The 21,472-nt window shown below is 39.3% G+C and overlaps 1 protein-coding gene across 2 annotated transcripts in view; it reads left to right on the forward strand.

The window, feature by feature from the left end:
- Positions 1-21,472, forward strand: part of PAX9 (paired box 9) — a 71,884-nt gene that overhangs the window by 45,091 nt on the left and 5,321 nt on the right. For both annotated transcript variants that reach the window (XM_089680248.1, XM_089680249.1), the window contains exon 4: positions 16,745-16,970. In XM_089680248.1, coding sequence (XP_089536374.1) covers positions 16,745-16,970 — 226 coding nt within the window. The remainder of the gene's footprint in view (positions 1-16,744; positions 16,971-21,472) is intronic.

Genomic DNA, 21,472 nt, shown 5'->3' on the forward strand with positions numbered 1-21,472 from the left:
TGCAGTCCAAAGCTTTCAGCAATTAATATTTGTTAGACAACACAGATGGGGGTCTAGATTTTGATGCTGAACTTTATTGTGGTAAATGAGGTATTTTGGCACTACAACTGATGCATCTGAAGGTCACAAAAAATGTAAAAAAAGCTGTCCCACCAAAAATGTATATGGGACAAGGACAGGAACAAATGTCCCATTGTCTGCCCCTCTGCAGTAGATGGTGGTACTCATAGAGTGGTGGCATGTCAAGGATGGACAGAATTCTTTTTCAGGTCGGTTCTTCTATGATTGGCCTTAGCTGCTTTTGTACAAGCTGTAAAATAGGTGTGTAACATCAGTCTTCTGCTTCTTAACCCCCCAAAAATAGTTTTTTATTTAAAATAGAGTGGTGAAGAATTAGAACTTCTGTCTGAATTTGTGCTGATGTTTGTGTCCCATTGGGTAAGCCCAGGACCCTTTGATAATGTGCACCGCACGAAACGCGTCAGGGGGGGCTGCAGTATCTGGACGTCTGACCACCACAGGTGGCCATCCTGATTATTATCTGGTCAGTGTTTTATTTGCATTTTACCTCTACAATTCATGTTGTACCTTTAATAAACTCAGTGTATACGGTATGATGCTATGTGGTGTCCCTTATTGGGCTCTCTTCAATGAGAGTCCCCACTTGCAGAATCTGCTCTAAAAGGGGACCCCGGATGGGGACATGCCTGAGACACGTATATGAAATTTGAAGTATTTACCCAAGTTACGATTGGAAGGTGTATGACCCTGTCCCTATCTTGGCAATTGATGACCGCTATCCGATACTACAGGATAAATCTTACATGCGTTTTTTGACGCACTTCTGGTGAGTGCGCAATTTTTACCCCAGATTCACCGTGTGATACACAGAATCTCATCCCACGCACCTACTAGGATCTATTGGATCCCCACGTTTGACCTTATTTTGGGACTTTTCATCTCACTTAACCTCACCGCAGTGTGACTTGACATTTGCACTTTATTTATAATATGTTATATATGCCATTTTTACTATTATAGTGCTGCACCTTATATATGTTTTTTTATATATATATATATATATATATATTTATATGTACTTTATTGGAAGGTTCTCTCTTGGTTACCTTTTTGGTGTTCTAGCCGCTGTCCTTTGAGATCCCCGGATAGCGCTCGTATATTATCTTTTTATTAAATAAGGTATTTTGGCACTACAACTGATGCATCTGAAGGTCACAAAAACGTAAAAAAGCTTTCCCACCAAAATATGTATATGGGACAAGGACAGGAACAAATGCCCTATTGTCTGCCCCTCTGCAGTAGATGGTGGTACTCATAGAGTGGTGGCATGTCAAGGATGGACAGAATTCTTTTTCAGGTCGGTTCTTCTATGATTGGCCTTAGCTGCTTTTGTACAAGCTGTAAAATGGGTGTGTAACATCAGTCTTCTGCTTCTTAACCCCCAAAAAATAGTTTTTTATTTAAACTAGAGTGGTGAAGAATTAGAACTTCTGTCTGAATTTGTACTGATGTTTGTGTGCCATTGGATAGAGCCACCAACTTTATTTGGCAAGATAAGAATTACCATATCACCAGGAGAGAAATGATGTGAAATTCAAAGCCCTTTCCAGTGACAACTATTAAAGGTGGATTTCCCAAACTCTGAAGAGATTTCCAATCATAACCTATTACATTTCTGGGACTGGAACTGAAGGGCACTCTTCCCAATAAGGATACAGATAGCAAGAAAAGTCTGTCAACTAAAAAAAACAATGTTTTCCTTGAAGGTCTAATTTAAATGTAGAAAAACGTATATAGGCAATGCTGCTGTATAATGAATCACTAAGTAATAATAGTGATCACCATATGAGGGCTGATATGTTGAGATGCATGCAAAGGATCAGGTTCCTTGAAAACGATGTTACTGTATATCATTGTTGACATGTAAATATGTCATCACACTGTTGAGATGACCAATGCCTAGGAGTATATCTCTAAATAAATGACATGATCAATATAACATAATCTGACATTAATACTTTTATAATTCTTTGTATTTGATTTCCATCATTTTGGCAGCATGAGCAAGTTAGTCATCTCCAGGCATTTCCAGAACTCAGATGTGATAAAGGCCAGACTTAATGAACAGCAATTTCGATGAGCTGGGAAAATCCAGCATTAAATAAAATAAATTCCACGTAAAGTAATTACAGAACAGATGCTGTTCTTGTAAGATCCCATTAGACTGATGCAGCAATTATGTTGCTTGAAATTGTAATGCTGTTTAAATACAGGACAAGATCTTTATTTGCAGGCCAGGTATCTGTGTGGGGAATCAAAGCCTTATTACATCTTGTGAGACAGTGGACTTGTGTCTACATCTGTAACAGAGAGAAACAATTGAGAACTTTTAATAGTAGAATTATACTTCTTCAGATTGCATTTAGAATATTATTCAGCTTCATATCACCACAAAGTTTAAGATTAAGGGGGGATATGATCAACATGTATAAATACATCAGTGGCTCATATAGTGAACTCAGTGTAGAGCTATTCACCCTGAGGTCATCACAGAGGACAAGGGGGCACTCTTTACGTCTGGAGGAAAAGAAATGTAATCTCCAAAAACGGAAAGGTCTCTTCACAGTAAGAGCTGTGAAAAATGTGGACTAGAATCCCTCAAGAGTTGGTTCTGGCCAGCTCAGTGGATTGCTTTAAAAAAGGCCTGGATTCTTTCCTAAATACACAGAATATAACTGGATACTAACATTTATAGGTAAAGTTGATTCAGGGAATATCTGATCCTCTCTCGGGGGATGAAGAAGGAATTTTTTTCCCCTGCAAGAGCAAATTGGATCATGCTTTGCTGGGTTTTTTTGCCTTCCTCTGGATCAACTGTGGGTATAGGATTATAACTTTTTTTTTAATGGTTGAACTGGATGGACTTTTGTCTTTTTTTTAGCCGGACTATGTAACAAAGTTAATGACAAGTGTGACGCAGTGATCAAGAGGTTGATGGATGACGTATAGATCATGCTTCTGTCATGTTGATGGTATACTATGGCTTAGTGAGTAATAACCTTACAACATCAGGGTCTTGGGTTCAGGCTCTGCCAGGAACACTAGCTGCTTGAAATGTATGGAGTTGATTTAGTATAGGAATAGGAATTGTTCACTTAGCAAAGAGAACGTTCACTGTGCTTTGTAAATAGACAAAGCCACATTCACTGTAATCAACCAATTATATGCTTGTAATTTTTTTTTTTTTTCCTTGCACATGATAAGGTATTCACAGTGAACATACAGTCGGCTCACATTATTTCCTATAACTGGACAGAGAGCATTCACAGCCTTTGCTGCTTTATCAAATCAACCCCTATATGTCCTATACGTGTTTTGCAAGGTGACTTCATCATCTAGCTCTAGTATGTAACCTATCAGAAAAAAAGAATAGATTATAATTGGCTGCTATAGGTCACTGCATTGAATAAATAAAACTTTGCTTCTTGAAATCAGTACAGAAAAAAGGTGAATGTAGATCTCTGGTAATGGGAGTAGGGCTGCAGCATGTCCTGTGGTATGATAATCAGATCCTAGCTAGGCCAGAAATTACATTATACTGCTGAATAGCAATGTTTTGGTGAAATGCTTGCAATTTCGCAAATGTTCTTGAGCTCACCAAAACTGCCATTCATGGTATTAGTGCTTTAGGTAGAAGTTTAAGTTATACGATACCTTATAAATGCTGCCTGCCCATTGTCCTTCATACATTTTAGCATAAATTATTATTTAAATACCTTTTCTCCCTGTTTATCTATATGGTCACGTGACCACAAAGCTCCAGCTCCTCTTTTTTTCTTTTTTTAGAGTCCATGATGCCGTGCTCAAAAACAAAACATACGGTGAACCAAAAATGTGCATGTGAACACACACAAAAAAAGTGTCATATGGTTCCCTCCAGAAGAAGAAGGACGCTTTCCTCACCCCTGGGGCACAAGACTCCTGATGGGGGCAAGGCACACTCGGCACATCTAGCCAAAAGGTCTGGTGGACCCCTCTCCTCATGATCAGCTGAAGCCGACCAACAAGTAGTAGGTGAGGGGCTGTCGCAAAGAGAACTCCCAAAGCATGGAGGAAGGAACCTAAGGGCCACACATCCTCCCCCTAGACTTCAGTGTAGGCCTGAAGACTGGCACCCTACCATCTTTGGGTATAAAAAACATACAAATAAAGTGCAGTGGCAAAACAGGTGGAGAGCAAATAAAGAAAAATAAAAAGTGCCAGTCTATATACAATAGCTTGGCCTTGCAGCCTAGTAACAAAACTGGACCCACTCCCTTTAAAAGAAGTATTTGCACCTGGCTCCTCCTCCCTCCCCTCTCACAATTATTTTATTTTCAAGCTTTTTTTGTACCTAGGCAGGAATGACTTTGCACTCCCTGTGCCTCTGACAGCACATGTGCGCTGTCGGACTCCATACATGCACATATATGTCTCTTCCGGGTCCCGAAGGCTGGTCAGAGCATGTCAGGCAAATCTGTGCGTGTGTCTGATTTTCCAAGATGGGGGGGGTGGTTGAGAGCCAGCATTGTAGGGACTAAAGTTCCTCTTTAATCTCATGCTGTTGAAATGTTTATACTGTATATGTATCAATGAATATTATGTGACTGTATCAATAAATGTTCAAAGCTTTTATATAAAACAACTTGTAATTTATTGTTTAGAATTTTAAACATGTTTAAATCAAAAGTAAGATCTAGCTATAAATGTGAATACATGAGTCTCGTTCATGACAAAAGCAAATAAATCACACCAATAGGGAGAAATGTTGGCAGCTAAACTTCGAAACTGGAAGTGATCAGAGCATTGAAAGGTGTCCTTCTATCAGCTAACAGACTCTTCTATCTACCGGCACTGACATGTAGAAGAAGTGGATGTGCGCCAGCATTAGACAAATACGCTTCAAATAATGCGTGGATTAGTGAGATGTTATCAGAGCCCAGGAATTGAGATCAATATCTTGGCCTTGCCTTTTCTTTTGTATTCTTTAATTCTCTGCCTTGCTGCAGCTTCCATACAAACACGGCTGCGTATTGTTCGAGAGCTGAGAAATGAGGATGTTTCACATTCTGTCATATTCTTCATTGTTCTCTGAATAGAATGTTCAGCTACCTAATAGCACTTACCAATCAATGTAACCTCTACAATTGTATAGTATATATTTATAGATGTATGTACTGCATATATCATTCGGCATTTTTCTCTGAATAGAATGTTAAGCTCCCTACAAATAGTGTAGATATATTAATATTCAGAAAATTTAAACACATTTTTAGATTGATCAGGCTATATGATTAAAATGAAGATGATAGCAGTAAAAAAAGGAGCAATATCTTACAGCATATGAGAGAAAAACAAGCACCATCTTGGTGTAGTAATTAAAAACCAGTTTAATGAACAAAAACAATATCACTCACAAAGGTAGCGTTATCATGGGCATTGGTAAGAAGAGGATGGTCATCAGTAAAGGTCCTGGACTGCAATGATGATGGCTGTGACCTGGCCTGCAGGCTGTTCTGTAGGCTGCCAGGGCTTCCTCGTTGGCATGGAATGCAGCCAAAAGCGGAAGTGACGTGAATGACTGGAACTGACGATCAAAGATGGTGATGCATTTCGGAGCATGTACTCCTTCTTCAGGCCACCCCCATCCCCAGGCCTGAAGAAGGAGCGCATGCTACACAATGTGTCGCCATCTTTGATCGTCAGTTTCAGCCAATGACGTCACTTCTGCCTTCAGCTGCATTCCACGCTAACCAGGAAGCCCTGGGAGCCTCCAGAACAGCCTGCATGCTGATTACAGCCACCACCATTGTGGTCCAGGACCTTTACTGATGACCATCCTCTTGTTACCAATGCTCATGATAACTCTACCTTTGTGAGTGATATTGTTTTGTTCATTAACTGGTTTTCTATTACTACACCCAGATGGTGCTTGTTTTTCTGACATCATCATCTCCTGCTTTCACAACAAGCTGCCCCATAGTGGACATTTAGAGCCCCTACAAGGTCATGGACTGTATTGTCTTTTGAAAAATCTTCGATTTTTGTCACCTAGTAGCGCTCAGTTGTTTCTGTTTTGTCTTCCAGCATATAATCTGTTTCAGTGTTGTGTTTAATGTCATTTGAATGAGTTTTAATTTTGTTTCTTTATGTAGTTTTTCATTTTTTATGTACACGAGGAAAGCTTTATTTGTTAGCACAAGCTGTCTTTCTTGTTTAGTAGTTCAGCACAGTCAACCATCTTTAGTGCTTGAAAAAAATTTGTTTTGAAGTTTTTTGCCATTTAAAGGAGCAGATCGATCTAAAGTTACATTTATGATCATTTATAATACATTATTTCCCATACGGTCTCGATCAGTCCATCTAGTAAGCACTTTTTATTGCCACTAGTTGCTATTTTTATTGCCATCTTTTGCCATCATCATTGCTATTTCTTAGTCTATTGATTATTTATTGATTTCCACACTATAGTGAATGTCTCTTACTTGGAATAGTTACTCACTATATGTTTGGGGACCTCTCCCCCTTTTTTTCGGGAGTTTCTTGCCAGGGCCGGGGTTCTCACTGCCATTTAGTCCTATTTATAAATATCTTTCTCATGCATTGTGGTTTCATCTATTGCTCTGAGGAAGGGAGTTCGACTTCTGAAATGCGTTAGCACTTTGCCCGAGGACCTATGCTGTCCACGACTGGCATCATTTGACTCCTTGTCTCTGTTTTTATGACTTTTGGCTTGTAAGTATGTATTTTTATTTTTATAATAAATTTCATATTGTCACGGTAATGCACAAGGAGAGTGCGCCCTGTTTTGTTCTTTTCTGCTAGCACAATGGTTGTGCCTTCAGGTCCCCTCTAAGAGCAGGCCTGACTGAATAAAACAAATTCTTATAAGTCTGAGTTGTGGCTATTGGACATGGAGGGGTTAATTGTAGTGAAATAAAGACTGCAGGCAGAGTCTACAAATGTGTATATTGATGTAGCACCCTCCCAGATGGGTGCTAGGTTTATATAGATAAGGTTTAGTGTGTGTTTTGATTGGTACATTTAGCTGTCCCACTGTAGTTAGCGTGGTTGTGATTGTAGTTAGGTAAAAGCATCGTTGCACACTGTATCAGTGTTGCTGTGTTCTGCTAATTAGGTCTGCTCCGTGTGATCAGTTGCAGCCAGACTGATTGCTCCCTCTGCATTCAGAAGGATTGTGAAGCTTCTGGATGATAAGTGTGAAGTTATGTAGATGGAAGCATGAATATTGATACAGCTCTGGCATACCCCAGAGACAGAGAGGCTCTGATGGTATGCTGGTAACTGTATATATTCAGTGAGCACTCTAAGTTTGGGGTCTTTCCTGTATAGGATTGTTCCAGCCTGGAGAAGGCATGCTGCCCTCCCAGGTAGTGCTACTGCTTCTTCTGCCGTAGGCCTCATTTGGGTGACCTGAAGACCTGAAGGCCTAAAGCTGACTGAGGGGCTGTCTACTGAAGATCTGGTCTGGTGTCACAGAGGAAAGCAACCAGCTAGTCTTGGGCCTTGTGAGTACAGACACCTTTAAAGAATCTTAGAGACAGTGTGTTACTGGTGCTAGCGAGTCAGCTGCAGGTCTAACTGAAGGGGACACCAGCTGGTGTTCTGAAGAGCTTTGTCCATTTAATCTTCTACTTCAGGGGGTTACTCTGTTCTAGTTTGCTACTACTACTACTACTGCTGTCTTAAAGCTGAAGTCTATTGTTTGTTTCAAGCCACAGCTTAGCCAAAAGAATACCTAAGTCCTTAACTGTACATACAGTAATTTCTGTTTTTAGAGTATACCACCTAATTCCGTCATCCCTATCCACGTTCTCCAAAAATAAAAACAACAAAAACAAATATTTTGGGGAAGGCCCAAACAGTATTCATGCAGCTCTTGCGGGAGTAGCGCTACATTTATAACATAATATAACTATGGCACAGATAAAAATAAATGTGAAAATTGGATCATAGGTTATTTTAAAGTAAACATGTGCTTTGTACATAGAGTGCAAAACAATAGTTTTACTTTAACTCCCCCAATATACCCCCCCAGCATATACTTTGTGGCATTTTCCTCGTCAGCTATATGTATGGTGCTGGGAGCCAAAGGGAATACCTGGTACTTCTGAGTATGGAGCAGTATGTGACAACACTGAGCCAATCCGGCATTGTCCTATATTAGCTGAAACTGCATTGACCAAACGTATATTAGAAAGGAGGAAAAGGAAGGTACAGTACATCTGTATTGTTGGGGTGGGCTGCATCAAACTGAAATCAACAAGTCACAGGTATACTTTCAAGAAAATATTACAGTATTATAAAGTGGACCTGAACTCGACAAGGGAAGTTTTGCTATATTATTGGAACTATCTAGAACTGTTAATTGTGCCTAAGCTATGCCCAAAAGAATAAACATTTTGTCTGGAATTCCTCCTTAAAAATAGCAGAACATCTCCTTTGAGGGTGCCTAAGCACGTCTGTGCCTTTAGCCTCATAGCTGTATATATGTTGTATGAGATTGAAGGCACTGCTGTCTCTCACTGCAAGTCTCAGGAGATTTAGTGATATCACTGTTCTCCTTGCTGGAGGTTCTAACATGAGAAAGCAAAGCCCTGCCTTCACCAAGATGGCCACCTCCAATCAAAGCCACAGTGAAGCACAATATATCATAAGTCAGTAATGGGGTAAAGGATGAGCTGTAGAGAGACCACAGGTTACCAGTTCTTTGCTCTTTGCCTGCTTTTTTTTTGGGAACAGCTTCCAGAGTTCAATTTCTCTTTAATATATGTGTGCAGTGAAAAGTTTCTCAATATACAGTATTTACCCAATTAGGACATCAAATGCATAATACAGTGTACAAAAGTATACTCAAAATACCAAATCTACCCTGTTCACACATTCTAGTTACATAAATATCCAGTAATGATATAATTGGTTCTTTCGCTTGCTTTTCTTAAAAGGTAACTCCATTTTCATAGGAAAAATTAGCAAATATAAAAAAATACTATAGCATATACAATTCCTACACCACTCATATTGTAATTGAATGTTATTAAAAATGACCTTGCATTTTCATCTGCAGTTCTGTACTGTTCTGTAAAATGCAATGCAATATGGCAACCTGAAGACGTTCTGTACACAGAATGCCCCCCAGATATGTAATTTCCTGCTTGTGTGATTGGCTTACTGATTTTTCCAGAAGTCTGCACTAAGATACAAGTTAGATTTTGGGAATCCCCTGCAACAAAAATGTCCTTTTTGGTGGGATAGTCCCAAAAGAACTCACATTGAAAGGGATGCAGACCCTGCCACTTTCTTCTTTAGAACCCTGCAAGTGAAGTAGCTGATTGATAACTATAAAATAACTCACATTAGATCCACTCCGCATATGCACACAGACAAACAACTATTTCTTCACAATACCAAAATGTAGGTATTAGCAACAAAGTGTGTTAAAATCCTTGCAATATACATTAATCACCCGTTTTTTTCTCAACAAAAGCGGAGTTACCCTATTAATATTGTATATTTACTGACAGCATGGAAGGAACAGTTTCTGTTTTTTATTAACATGTATTCTGCTTTGGGCTCTCACCACAGGTTATTCTGTTTTAATATAAATATTTATTTATTGTCAGTGTAATTTCTTTATTATACCCCGCTGATTAAAAAATAATTTTCTGTAGTGTATATATTAATAGTGTTATATTTTTTTAAGCTTAGGGAGAGAAGTAAATGGCATTTAGCTGACCTTGCATGGTGCCACTATTGTACTCAATGGAACCATTATGTTAAACAGAGAATAGGTTGGCTACATACTTCCTTATGGGAAAGAGAGTATAGTAGTGTATATTTTTAAGTGTATAAAATCCAGTGTCATGCAGGTCACTGAGAACTCAAAGTTATGATCAGCCTTTACCACAAATTTAGTAATAACATACTTGATCTAAAAATACTTTCTTAAAAACACTCTAGAAATATCAGTGAAAGTTTGGCTTGGCAGAGTGACGGTGAAGCCATTTTGAGTAATTCATTCATATTAAAGTTCAGTAGGAGAAATGAAGCAGAGTGGAGACAAAATCTCACTAACGGGAATGTATCGTATTTTCAAAACCTTTTATATAATTGCGTAAAAGAGATCAGCTTGATGTCAGTAATGTTATTGATGTGCGTTAATGCGCTAAAAACCTTGTTTCTGTGTAGTGTGTGTAGCTGCATGTCTATGGGGAAGACATATTTGTATTTTACATAGATAGCCTCTGCTTCTTATACTGCATTGCTACATAATGATCGTTCTGTACCGCTACGGGACTGTGACTATGGGGTTGATTTACTAAAGGCAAATATGCTGTGACCTTTGCAGGGGAAGTTGCATTTTGCAAGGGAATTTTCCCCAGAGCATAGTGAATGTGGTGAAACTTCTGTTTGCAAAGAATATCATGTGCAAGGAAAATAAAAAAGAACACATTTTTGCTTAGACATGATTGGATAGTGGAAGCCAGCCACCTCATTCACTAAGCTCTAGGGAAATTTCCCTTGCAAAGTGAGCAGTCTGTTTGCCTTTAGTAAATCAACCCTTATGAGTTGACTGATTCATTATTAATATTGAACTCCTTATAGTGATTTAGAGCTCTGGTGTCCAACCTGCAGCCCAGGAGCCACATATGGCCATTTAGCATTTATTGTGTGACCCATGAGGCCCCTCAAAATAATAGTTTGTCTTTTGGTGCTTACTCAGTAAAGGAAAAATATTCTTTAGGCTGGCTCCTAGTAATCAGAGTGTTTGGTTTATTTCTTTTACACTGTCTAACTTTTTTCTGTGCTGTATATCCCCTTTTGGCATTTTGAGGGAGATTTACTAAAACTGTTCACGTTCAGCGTGTTTAATAAAGCTTTGACAATGAAATATAGAAGCGGATTGGTTACTATGCACAGCTGCAGCAGATTTTGTGTGCAACAGGTTTAGTAAATCTCCCTCTATATGTTTTTTTCCTCTCTGATCATTTCTAATGATTTTGCTTAGAGAAATATGAAATGTGCCACAAATAATTTTAGTGGGCTGTAGTGAGCACACATGTTGAGGGATTGGTTTGTAAAGAGGCATTGATCACTAGCAGTCTCAGATAACATTTCTCCAGTCTATGACCGTCTTCTGTAGCATGCCCCCAGTCTCCAATAACTCTTTAAATCTTGTCTGGAGACTCTGACCATCTCCTGTAGCAAGTATGCAGATCATCTCTCTGACCATCTCTTGCAGAATGTTTGCCGTTTCTAACATCTCTTGTAGCATGCCTATAGTCTCTGACTGTCGACTTAAATGTTTGGAGTCTCAGACCATCCTTGTAGCTTCTCCTAGTCTCTGTCCATCCCATGCAGCATGTTTGTAGTCTCTGATAATCTCTAATAGCATGCTTGGTGTGTCAGACAGGGGCGGACTGACAACTCATGGGGCCCCCGGGCAATAGGGGATCATGGGGCCCCTGTGTCCTCGCCCACACTCAAAACACACCCAAAAAAGACTATAAAAAGGTACCAGGGGCATTTCATGGGGCCCCCTACTGACCCTGGGCCCTCGGGCAGTGCTCGAGTTCTCGAATGGTCAGTCCGCCCCTGGTGTCAGACCATCTCTTGCAGAATGTTTGGCGTTTCTAACATCTCTTGTAGCTTGCCCATAGTCTCTGACTGTCGCCTTTAGTATGTTTGGAATCTCAGACCATCCTTGTAGCTTCTCCTAGTCTCTGTCCATCTCATGCAGCATGTTTGTAGTATCTGATAATCTCTTATAGCATGCTTGGTGTCTCTGACCATCTCTTGCAGAATGTTTGCTGTTTCTAACATCTTTTGTAGCATGCCCATAGTCTCTGACTGTCACCTTTAGCATGTTTGGAGTCTCAGACAATCTCTAGTAGCTTATCCTAGTCTCTGTCTATCTCATGCAGCATTTTTGTAGTCTCTGATAATCTCTAATAGCATGCTTGGTGTCTCTGACCATCTCCTGTTTCCTGTTTGTAGTCTTTAAGAAATCACGCGGATATTGCTGGCTAGTAAAATTCCTAGTCCACCCTTTTTGAGTCCATTCAAGGTTCTTATTCAAGTTTATAGGTTACTAAAGCCCTGATGAAGGGGGAGTTTCTCCTGAAACACACTGGGTGTTTCTTTTAGTGCAAACCAATACATTCATTTGGACTTATTTGAACTTTTGACAATGAATGGAAAACATTCTCTGACTGGATGAGGTGAATATTGTGACACCACCGCCCCGCCTTTCAACTAATTTAATCTTGGCCAAATATTTCGATTTTCATTGGAATTTTGGGAAAATTAAAAGTCTCAGTTTCTCTCGCCCTGGCAGTAAATGTCTAATATAATGACTGAACTAAAAATCTGAAAATCTGAGTTATGCACTCAGACACTCCCAGTTATATGCAGAACACTGACAGGTACCTTAATGGAGACACTGAGCAGATATGACAGGGCCACATGCGGCTCCCAGTATACAGCTAGCAGAAGGCTGGTATTCACATTTCTATCTTCTATGTCCCAGTCCAGCACTCTGTGATAGATCAAACCAGGAGGAACCTTTCCACATAGATCAAATAAAACAACATAGCTTTTAATGCCTCTCACAAACAGCTCACCTCTCTTCCTGAAACCGGAGAAGGTAGCAGGTTTCCACTATTGAAAAGTTAATTCGCCTGCCACTAGACATGAGAATTCGGGGCTCTCTAAATGTCCTCCTGTTTACTTCATATCATTCAAGATGATGTCTATATAAACAAAAGGAGCTGATCTCAATGGCTCAAGTTTAAAGAATCCTTTGTGTATCTCTTAAGGTCAAAACTACTTTGCAAACATTGGCTTTGTTTGTGGGTTTCTTAGGATGGGAATTCAGCCTTCTAGTCAACAAGCTGTGAATTGCTTTTTAAATAACAATCATTTGGAAGACATGGAGACCCTTTGAGTGTGTGTTTTCTTCTAAATAACTTCTCACACCAAAAACCACAAATCCTGTTTGATTCACTTAGATTAGAGGTGCTATTCATTAGAAGTATCATCTATGACTAATCTATGACACACAAATTCTCTATGCACCTGTCTATTAGCTGGGCCTACACAATTCCAGGATGGTATTAAAGTAGATATGAATCCAATCCCTAAATCTCATATAAGCTTTAACTTTAAGCTTTTTTTTAGCCTAAAATCTCATATATTCTTTAACTTAAGGCTTTGGGCTTTAAGTATTTTTTTAAATCTCCAGCTTATATTAAAATAATACCCAGTGATCCTGCCATAAAGGTTTTGGTTCAGGCACTTCCAGTTATAGGGTGACAACACACTGACCCTCTCTCGCAATTGTTCTCCTACTTTATCATTCATGCTCTCCCAATGGACCCTACAAGTGGCTTTGCTGATGAATATTACAAACGCATGGTCCTCTGTTGTCACAATATGGAAAATCACATTGAGATATGCAATGTAGCCATTGCTGGAGTGGATGTAAGGCAGGCCATACATTATACTTTTTTTTTTGTGTTCAACCAGTGGGTTGAATGAAAAAAAAAGTCAATTCCCCAATCCACACATTTTTTGAGGATGGAGGAATCACTCTAGAGGAAAACTACGATAAATGTAAACAAAAAGTGTGTGTAAAAAAAAAGAAAAGCTAGGTCAGTGTTTGACCTAAATTAGTGTCGTGGTTAAAGTTAGATTCAAGGCTAGGGTCAAAGATCATGGTCAGACTCAAAGGTTAGCGTCAAAGGTCATGGTCAGTGTATTACAGGTAGGATTGAAAAAGCATTTTTTTTATTTAGCGTCAGTGTGCTTTGGGTAGCATTAAAAAAAGCAACATGCACACAATTTTTTTGACTCTACTATGGATACAAACAAAAAAAACCATAAACATAGGCGGTATGCTAATGTCAGGATTAGGATAATTTACTTTGGGCTGTTCTTTGGTGGTAGGGTATATAGCAAGAAATATACAGCCAATTTTTAAAAATGGTTTTTTTTTTTACTTTTTTGTGTTAATTTTTAATTTGATAATAAAAATAAATCAGGGGATATCCATTATTATTTACCAGCAAATGAAAGACTGATTTGTCCTGAAAAAAAAAACAAGGTATAATTTATCTAGACATACTAAGTAGTTGTGATGATATGTACAATTTTACTAACATATGTCAAAGTTGGAAAATTGTGTTCAGGTGCTAAGATTTGTTTTACCCTCTATCATGAAGGGCTTCGGCACTGCAACTGTCTAAATCTATTCTTAAGAATATAATGCATGCTACTTCAAAGGATATTCTTCTGACATATATAGGACAGAGAAAGGAAAATCATTTTATGTTTTTTTTTTTCTAAGTTTGCTTGGCCTTTCAGGACAGTTTATAGTTCAGCTGGATCTGAATCTAAAACTGCTGTATTTGGCACATTGTTATAAAAGAGATGCCATTTTTGGGAATAATCACATTAAAAGAATCACTCTGTGCAATTCCAAGGAATTATTTGAAATTGCTAGTACATAGGCAGGGAAGGAGTAAAAAAAAACAAAAACAAATGACAACTGACTTTTCAGTCTTTGGCAGCCTTGGTTTTTAGGTTTCAAGCTGAAATAAAAGATTTCTACAAAGCAACTTCCATGTTTCTTTTAGGAAACGACCCCATTAAGTATATCATTTAAAGTTCTGTATTATTTATTACTTTTTTAGTAACATTTCTAGGGGCTGCCTAGCCAATGTTTCAGAACAGTTCTTCTTTTAGTCCAATGCACCTCTAAATGTACCAGTACAATGTGCTTGTAAATTAGAAAACATTTTTTGCTTTTTAAAGTATATCTAAAACAGCTTTGTTTTTGTTTAGCTTAGGGGAGATTATTAAGGACAACTGTTGCAGAGAAATTTATGCAAGTGGTGATTTCCCTCGCTTTGGAGAGATTTTCTCAAATTGTCTGCTGTTTCTCAAGGACAGGGAAAGAAGGAAAATCTCTCTAATAACAGACAGCAGAAAAAAAAGACAGTTAATTGCCTTCTAAATGTTGCTTCTAGGTGCTCTTTCAGAGAGGCAGACATGGGGGGGGGAGCTTAAAAATTAACCAAGTTACAGTTTTAATTCCCCCCTCCCCAGTTGCCCACTTAAACTGTCCCAATATAGCCAATTGTTGCTATAGAGATGCCAGGGTTACGATGCTTTGTTCCACAGCTGGGATGCTTTGCTTTGTGGTCCTTGCATTTTTGACTCGGTTCCGCCTGTCAAACTCACCCATTGTGTTTAACGCTCGCAAGCGCAGTGAAGTAGTGCAACATTATAGGGTTAAATCAGGCGGTTAGGCATTACACTGCCTCCATACTATACAAAATAAACCAAATAAATAAATTAATAAGTGCTGCTGCTCATAGATAAAAGAAACATCAATTAATTATAAATATAACTAAACCGCAGCGCAAAAATTTATAAAATAATACATAATAAATTTCATCAGTGAAATAAATATATGTGAATATATAAAAACATTTTTAAATAAAAGTCCAATGTCCCAAATCAATAGTGAAAAAGTGTGCTCCAATCAAAAAAACAGTGCTGAAAAAAACTCCAACGTTCCCACACCATCCGTGACTTCCAACATGGCCCACACTCACCAAATGAATGGACTCTTAGCTGATAGGGCTTAAGAGCCAAACAAGCTTAAAGGTGGGATATATCCTCCAAAAGTGAATCTCACTCAGGAAATTCTTGCTTGACAACCTCCAAACGATCACCCAAAGGTAGATGAAAATGCAAAGAGATAACAGAAACTCTTTAACTGGTTAAAACCAATGCACATAATGCACTCATATTTTGCAAATAGGTAACAAGTCTCATAAATGTAAACTTTCCCCCTCAAGCAGGTATCAGATCACATCAATCATGGCTCCATAGAAAGTGAACTGGCAGCAGTGTATGGGGATGTGTTCTCCTCTACAACAAAATGGCTCTGGAGTGCCGCAACCCGCAGGCGCTCCACTCACCGGACATGACGTCACTAAGCCTTCATCGGAAACCGGAAATTACATCAACGCGTTTGACCCCTCCTCCAGGGCATTATCACAGACAGTGATCTCCGGTTCCTGCTCCTAAATAAACCTCCACACTACTCCTCCCACCTATCTGATTCACTAGTTCTTAATGAATAAGGCTCCTTGGTTCATTCTTCTGCAAATTCACTTCCTGATCGGAATCCTATGGCTTCCATTCACAAAACAATATCAGAACCTCTAAAATCAGACATAATCCATAAAATCAATCATAAAAAATAATTAAATAATGATACTAATTGCTAAAACATCAATAATGAGACATAATGAATAACACAAATATTTGCCCATAAAAAGTTACAAAAATGTTTAGTTTAGCTTCGGGTAGAATGGGGAATGGTAAACAAAAAACTCAAAAATCAGCTTTTCTATGCCATCTGTGTCCCACTAGAAAGATTTTCCTTCATTTTCTGTCCTGGAGATACAATTGGAAGAATATAACAGAATGTACGGTAACATTCAAAAAAGACTGACCGTTTTTAAAAATGGGGAACATTTGAAAACAATGTAGCATTCTGGTGGTATCTCAGATATGTATGCTTATTGAAACCTATTGCACTAGCTATGTTCTTTGTATATTTGCAACATGAAATTTATCTGTTTTGTAGACAGCCAGTGGTTTACCAACTCTTGGTAGCTTTGTGGCAGCTTCGGGCATGACTCCATACCCCACTTCTGCACCCGTCTCCCCCTATATGGCGTACGGCACAGCAGCACCAACAGGGTATGTTACAGGACATGGATGGCAGCACACAGGAAGCACCCCATTGTCTCCGCACAACTGTGACATCACCGCGTCACTAGCATTTAAAGGCATGCAGACAGCACGAGAAGGTAAGCACTAACATTCACTAACCTGGGATGATTCCACATTATCAGCACATAGACTGTAGAATTTATGGCTTTTATTATTATTATAATTTTGAATAATATCCATTTGAACACTTCCATTGGTTTTCTTCCCAAATGAAAATAATGTCTGATCTTCAGCAAAGGAACACAGATTACCCAAAAGAAGTGTTATCCCCCATGGACAGAGACCCATTGCTATTTTCAGTAAAACAGTAACTGGTTGTGGCCTTTTGGCCTAGGAAGTTGTCACAACTGCACGCTTGTGTTTACCGTGCCATCAGAAAATGGTTCTAATGGTTCACCAGCTTTACATTTCCACAAGATAGTTATGTGATCTTTATTTTATCTTAACCACTTCCAGTCCGGACACTTTCACCCCCTTCCTGTCCAGGCCAATTTTTAGCTTTCAGTGCTATCACACTTTGAATGACAATTGCGCAGTCATGCAACACCGTACCCATATGAATTTTTTAGCATTTTTTTGAGACAGATAAAACTTTATTTTAATGGTATTTATTCACCACTGGGATTTTTATTTTTTTTGCTATATAAATGAAAATGTCCAAAACATTTTTAAAAAGTGTTTTTCTTATAAAATTTTGCAAATAAATAATCTTTCTTCATAAATCTTGGCAAAAATGTACTCAGCTATCTTTTTAGTAAAAAAAAATAACTCAAATTAGTTTATAACCAAAAATGATAATTTTTCAAAAAATTATTTTACATTTCTATTTTTTTTTTTAAATGTATATTATGTATTTATTTATTTTTAACATACTGCCACTCTAGCAGTACAGTGTCACCATAGTGACACTGTACTACTTGTGGGGGGTGATGATAATTTTTTTTTTTTTTTTTTTACACTGATTAACCCATAAAGGCTGTAAATGCAATCATTTCTTTGATTGATCCTTCTCTCCGACTGCATTCTTGCCGCCATTCAGAAATACTGTGAGAGCTGTGAATGGTCACAGCTTGTCACATGGTACAAGGCTGTTGTGAATAGCCTTGTACCATGTGACCTCTGTGACCATACACAGAATTCACAAGTAGTAAGCAATGATGTCATCAGTGATATCTTGCTTACTACTATTCATGTGATCACTGATTGGCCAATCAGTGATCACATGATCGGGACCTCACACACAGGTCCCGTACAGCAATTGGTGCTCCCAGGGAGTGCGCACAGGCTGAAAATGCGGGCGCTGTTTATGAATGGCAACCCACTCCTGCTCTGCTCCCATCTGGCCGTTTATGTATATGGGCTAGACGGGAAGTGGTTAAACATGTATTCAAAAATCTGTAAAAATTAAGGTTTATGTTCCATCCTGGCATTATGTAGACACTACTACATGCTCAGTTCACAAAGCTTTATCACTGAGATAGGGATCTCTATTTTAGACATGTGACTGTAATTTTCAAATTTCATTGGACTTCATTGGACTAAAGTCCTGCTTTCAAAAGCTGCGAACAGGCAGGCTCTCTATTGCAGAAGAGGCATGCGATGTCTGTTCGGCAATAAAATAAATGATCCTGCCTGCTTGCAGTCTTCTTTGGAATGTATACTACTCAAAGACAGCCCAGTTTACATTCCAGCACAGCTCCTGTGTACCCGGATTACATCACTCCTGCACATGTGTAGAGTGACCTCATCCCAAGCCAGCCAATGAAAGCAGGCACAGCTCAGTACCCAGAAGAAGCTGGACAGAAGGTATCGGCCATGGCAGATCATTGAAGTAGAGGTAGGTATCACAGAGTTTAGCTTCGCTTAAACTGAAAATAACTAAAAAAATAAAAAATAGTCACAATTTTAAATCAGTATCCTTATCCTGGTGTGTTAGCTTTGTGAATTCTTGCTGCTGTTAGCAACCAATAAGAATCCAGGACTCTAAACATGGTAGGTGCAAGATTATTGGCTGGTTGGCAAAATTACATTTTTCTATTAGCACACTTTTGATCCATCAGCCCCATATCAACCAGTTTTTGTTACTTCTACAGTCAAGGTTTGGAAATCAGTAGAAATTTTTAGCATGGTTTCCATACCGCAGACCCTATGTTACCACTGATGCGCACCACTCCATGGGACTCACACATTCAGCACTGGCTTTCATGGGAGTGATCTAGTGGGTAGTTTACTGCACAACTCCTTGACAGCTTCACTGGTTATTTTATATGGGAGTTTTTAACTCCTAAAGTCCATCACATTTTACCTATATTTATATAAGTGATATAGACCAATCTGTAAAGCCAGGCCGAATATCAGCTGAAATAAGCCAGTACTGGGTGACATTCAGCCCATGTGTATGGGTCTTTGTTTGACCAAAGCCAATCTCACGGCTGGCTTCTGTCGAACACGTTTGATGGAAAACCAACAGCCGAGTGGCATTCAATCAGTACTTGCAGCCACTGATGTGTTCTGGGGGGGGGGGGGGGGCAGTTCCCCTCTCAGAACACAATAGCTCAGTGGGGAGATCGCTGTATTAAAATCGCATCGTTGGTACAAAAACCTCCTTATGAGCCCCCCGTGGGCTAAACGAAAAAAAACTTACTGTGTGTACCAGGCTTAACCCAGTCATCAGACATATCCCATTATAGAGCAGTTTACGAAAACAGTTCTGATAAGCATGTAAGTGCCTTTTTCCTAAAGTGATTTTATTTATAGTTGTTTTCTACATATTTCATTCATTATTTACTGTAGTTAGGACAAAAAAAAATACTTTTTCTTTTGGTCTAGTAAATATAAAATATTGTCTTTTCATAGGCCAGTAAATGAGCTATAAATTCCTTGGCACAACATTAGCATGAGCTGTGCTGAAAGAAGTCTGTTGTCATCATAGCAATGACTTATCCATTATCAGTAGCTCAGTAGGAGCTTTTAATTTGACAAAAGGAGCTGGAAAGCAACCCATGCTGTGCTGTCTATTTAAATAACCCATAGTGCTCTGGGAACTCTTTATCAGGTATTAAAGCGGAGTTCCACCCAAAAGGGGAAGTTCCGCTTTAAAGATTGGTCCCCCGCTCCCCATTAAGGATTGGCACCTTTGGGGAGCAGGGGGGAGAACGGGTACCCAAATTTGACAGGTACCCACTTCCGCTGCAATCGCCTAGGTGACCAGAAGCAGAAGTTGTCTTCCTACCCTCCCTCCTCGAAGTCTTGTGGGACATGTGACAGGTTCCAGAAGACAACGGGGCCATTCAGGAAGCGCAGCGCTACTTGCGCATGCGCAGTGGGCACCCGGTTGTGAAGTCGCAAGCTGTCCCAGCCAGGTGCCCACACTGAAGATGCCGGCACCTGAATACAGGATGACCGGTGAAACGGGCTGCGGCGAGGGCAATGCGAGATTGTGGGACAGGTGAGAGGCTGTTTTTTAAAAGTCAGCAGCTACAATTTTTGTAGCTGCTGACTTTTATTTTTTTACAGAGTGAGTGTAACTCCGCTTTAAATGTTAATATGTAATACTTATAGAAATATACATATATAAAGAAAAAATATATAAAACAACAGTATGTAACAGGGTAAAGGCTGTTCATTTCTCCATTTTAAAGTCAACATTTACTATGCTTTGTTCAATTTGCAAAGTGAATGTTAATAGAAACTGCATTAACTTTGAATACTCATGCATGTGCTTACAAATATTCCAGTTTTTTATTTTACTTGCACATAACTGGGTATTCAAAGTGAACACAGCCTCACCTTAAATGCATAATCACATTTTGTAAAAATATAATAAATACACCAGCAATGATAAAATAAAATATGGACATTTATTACATTTTTGCATTGCCTGTGCATTACAACTGCAATCAATACATCGCAGGCTGAATGCACAGGCTCTTGCAGTGTCTACCTCTAGCCTCAGGTCTGTATGAAAGGTATAGACCTTCTGCTGTGGAGCTGGAGGGAGTGCAGAATGAATTACCATTCATGGGATGTTATCGCCCTGCTACTGGTATGCAATTTTCGCTTACATGTAGTTCTTAGTAAAAAATAAGCAATGTTTACAATCACATGGACATGTACTAACTTAGAATTTGGAGAAATATAGCAACTATCACTGGTGACTTGCTTTTAGAGGGAATCCTTATTCTGAACTAAGTGAACTCCTGATTGGGAAGAAGCATGCAGCCAGTGATGTCTAAGAAGTCTATAGAGGCACCTTCAGTGGTGCATTTAGTTTTTGTGCTACCCTAGGCAACACAAAATTCAGCTCCCCTGCCCCATGGAGAGACCCTGATACTGACCAACACCCCCTCCCCCATGAAGAGAGCCTGACATTGACCAGCAACACTCCAGCCAACCCACTGCACCCGAGATAGCCTTCCACTACCACTGCCCCCCCCCATACACTGGCAACCCCTGCCGCATGGCTCAGGACATCCCCAGGAACAAGAGTCAGGCTCTGCATACCCTATAAAGCAGCCCGCAGCCTCTTTCAGATCCCACCTGGTCTATATGCTGCATGTGTCCCTTCCATCCCTTCTTT

The sequence above is a fragment of the Staurois parvus genome, unplaced genomic scaffold (assembly GCF_062004578.1).
Source record: "Staurois parvus isolate SC_StPar_1 unplaced genomic scaffold, SC_StPar_1.0 ptg000237l, whole genome shotgun sequence".
NCBI lineage: Eukaryota > Metazoa > Chordata > Amphibia > Anura > Ranidae > Staurois > Staurois parvus.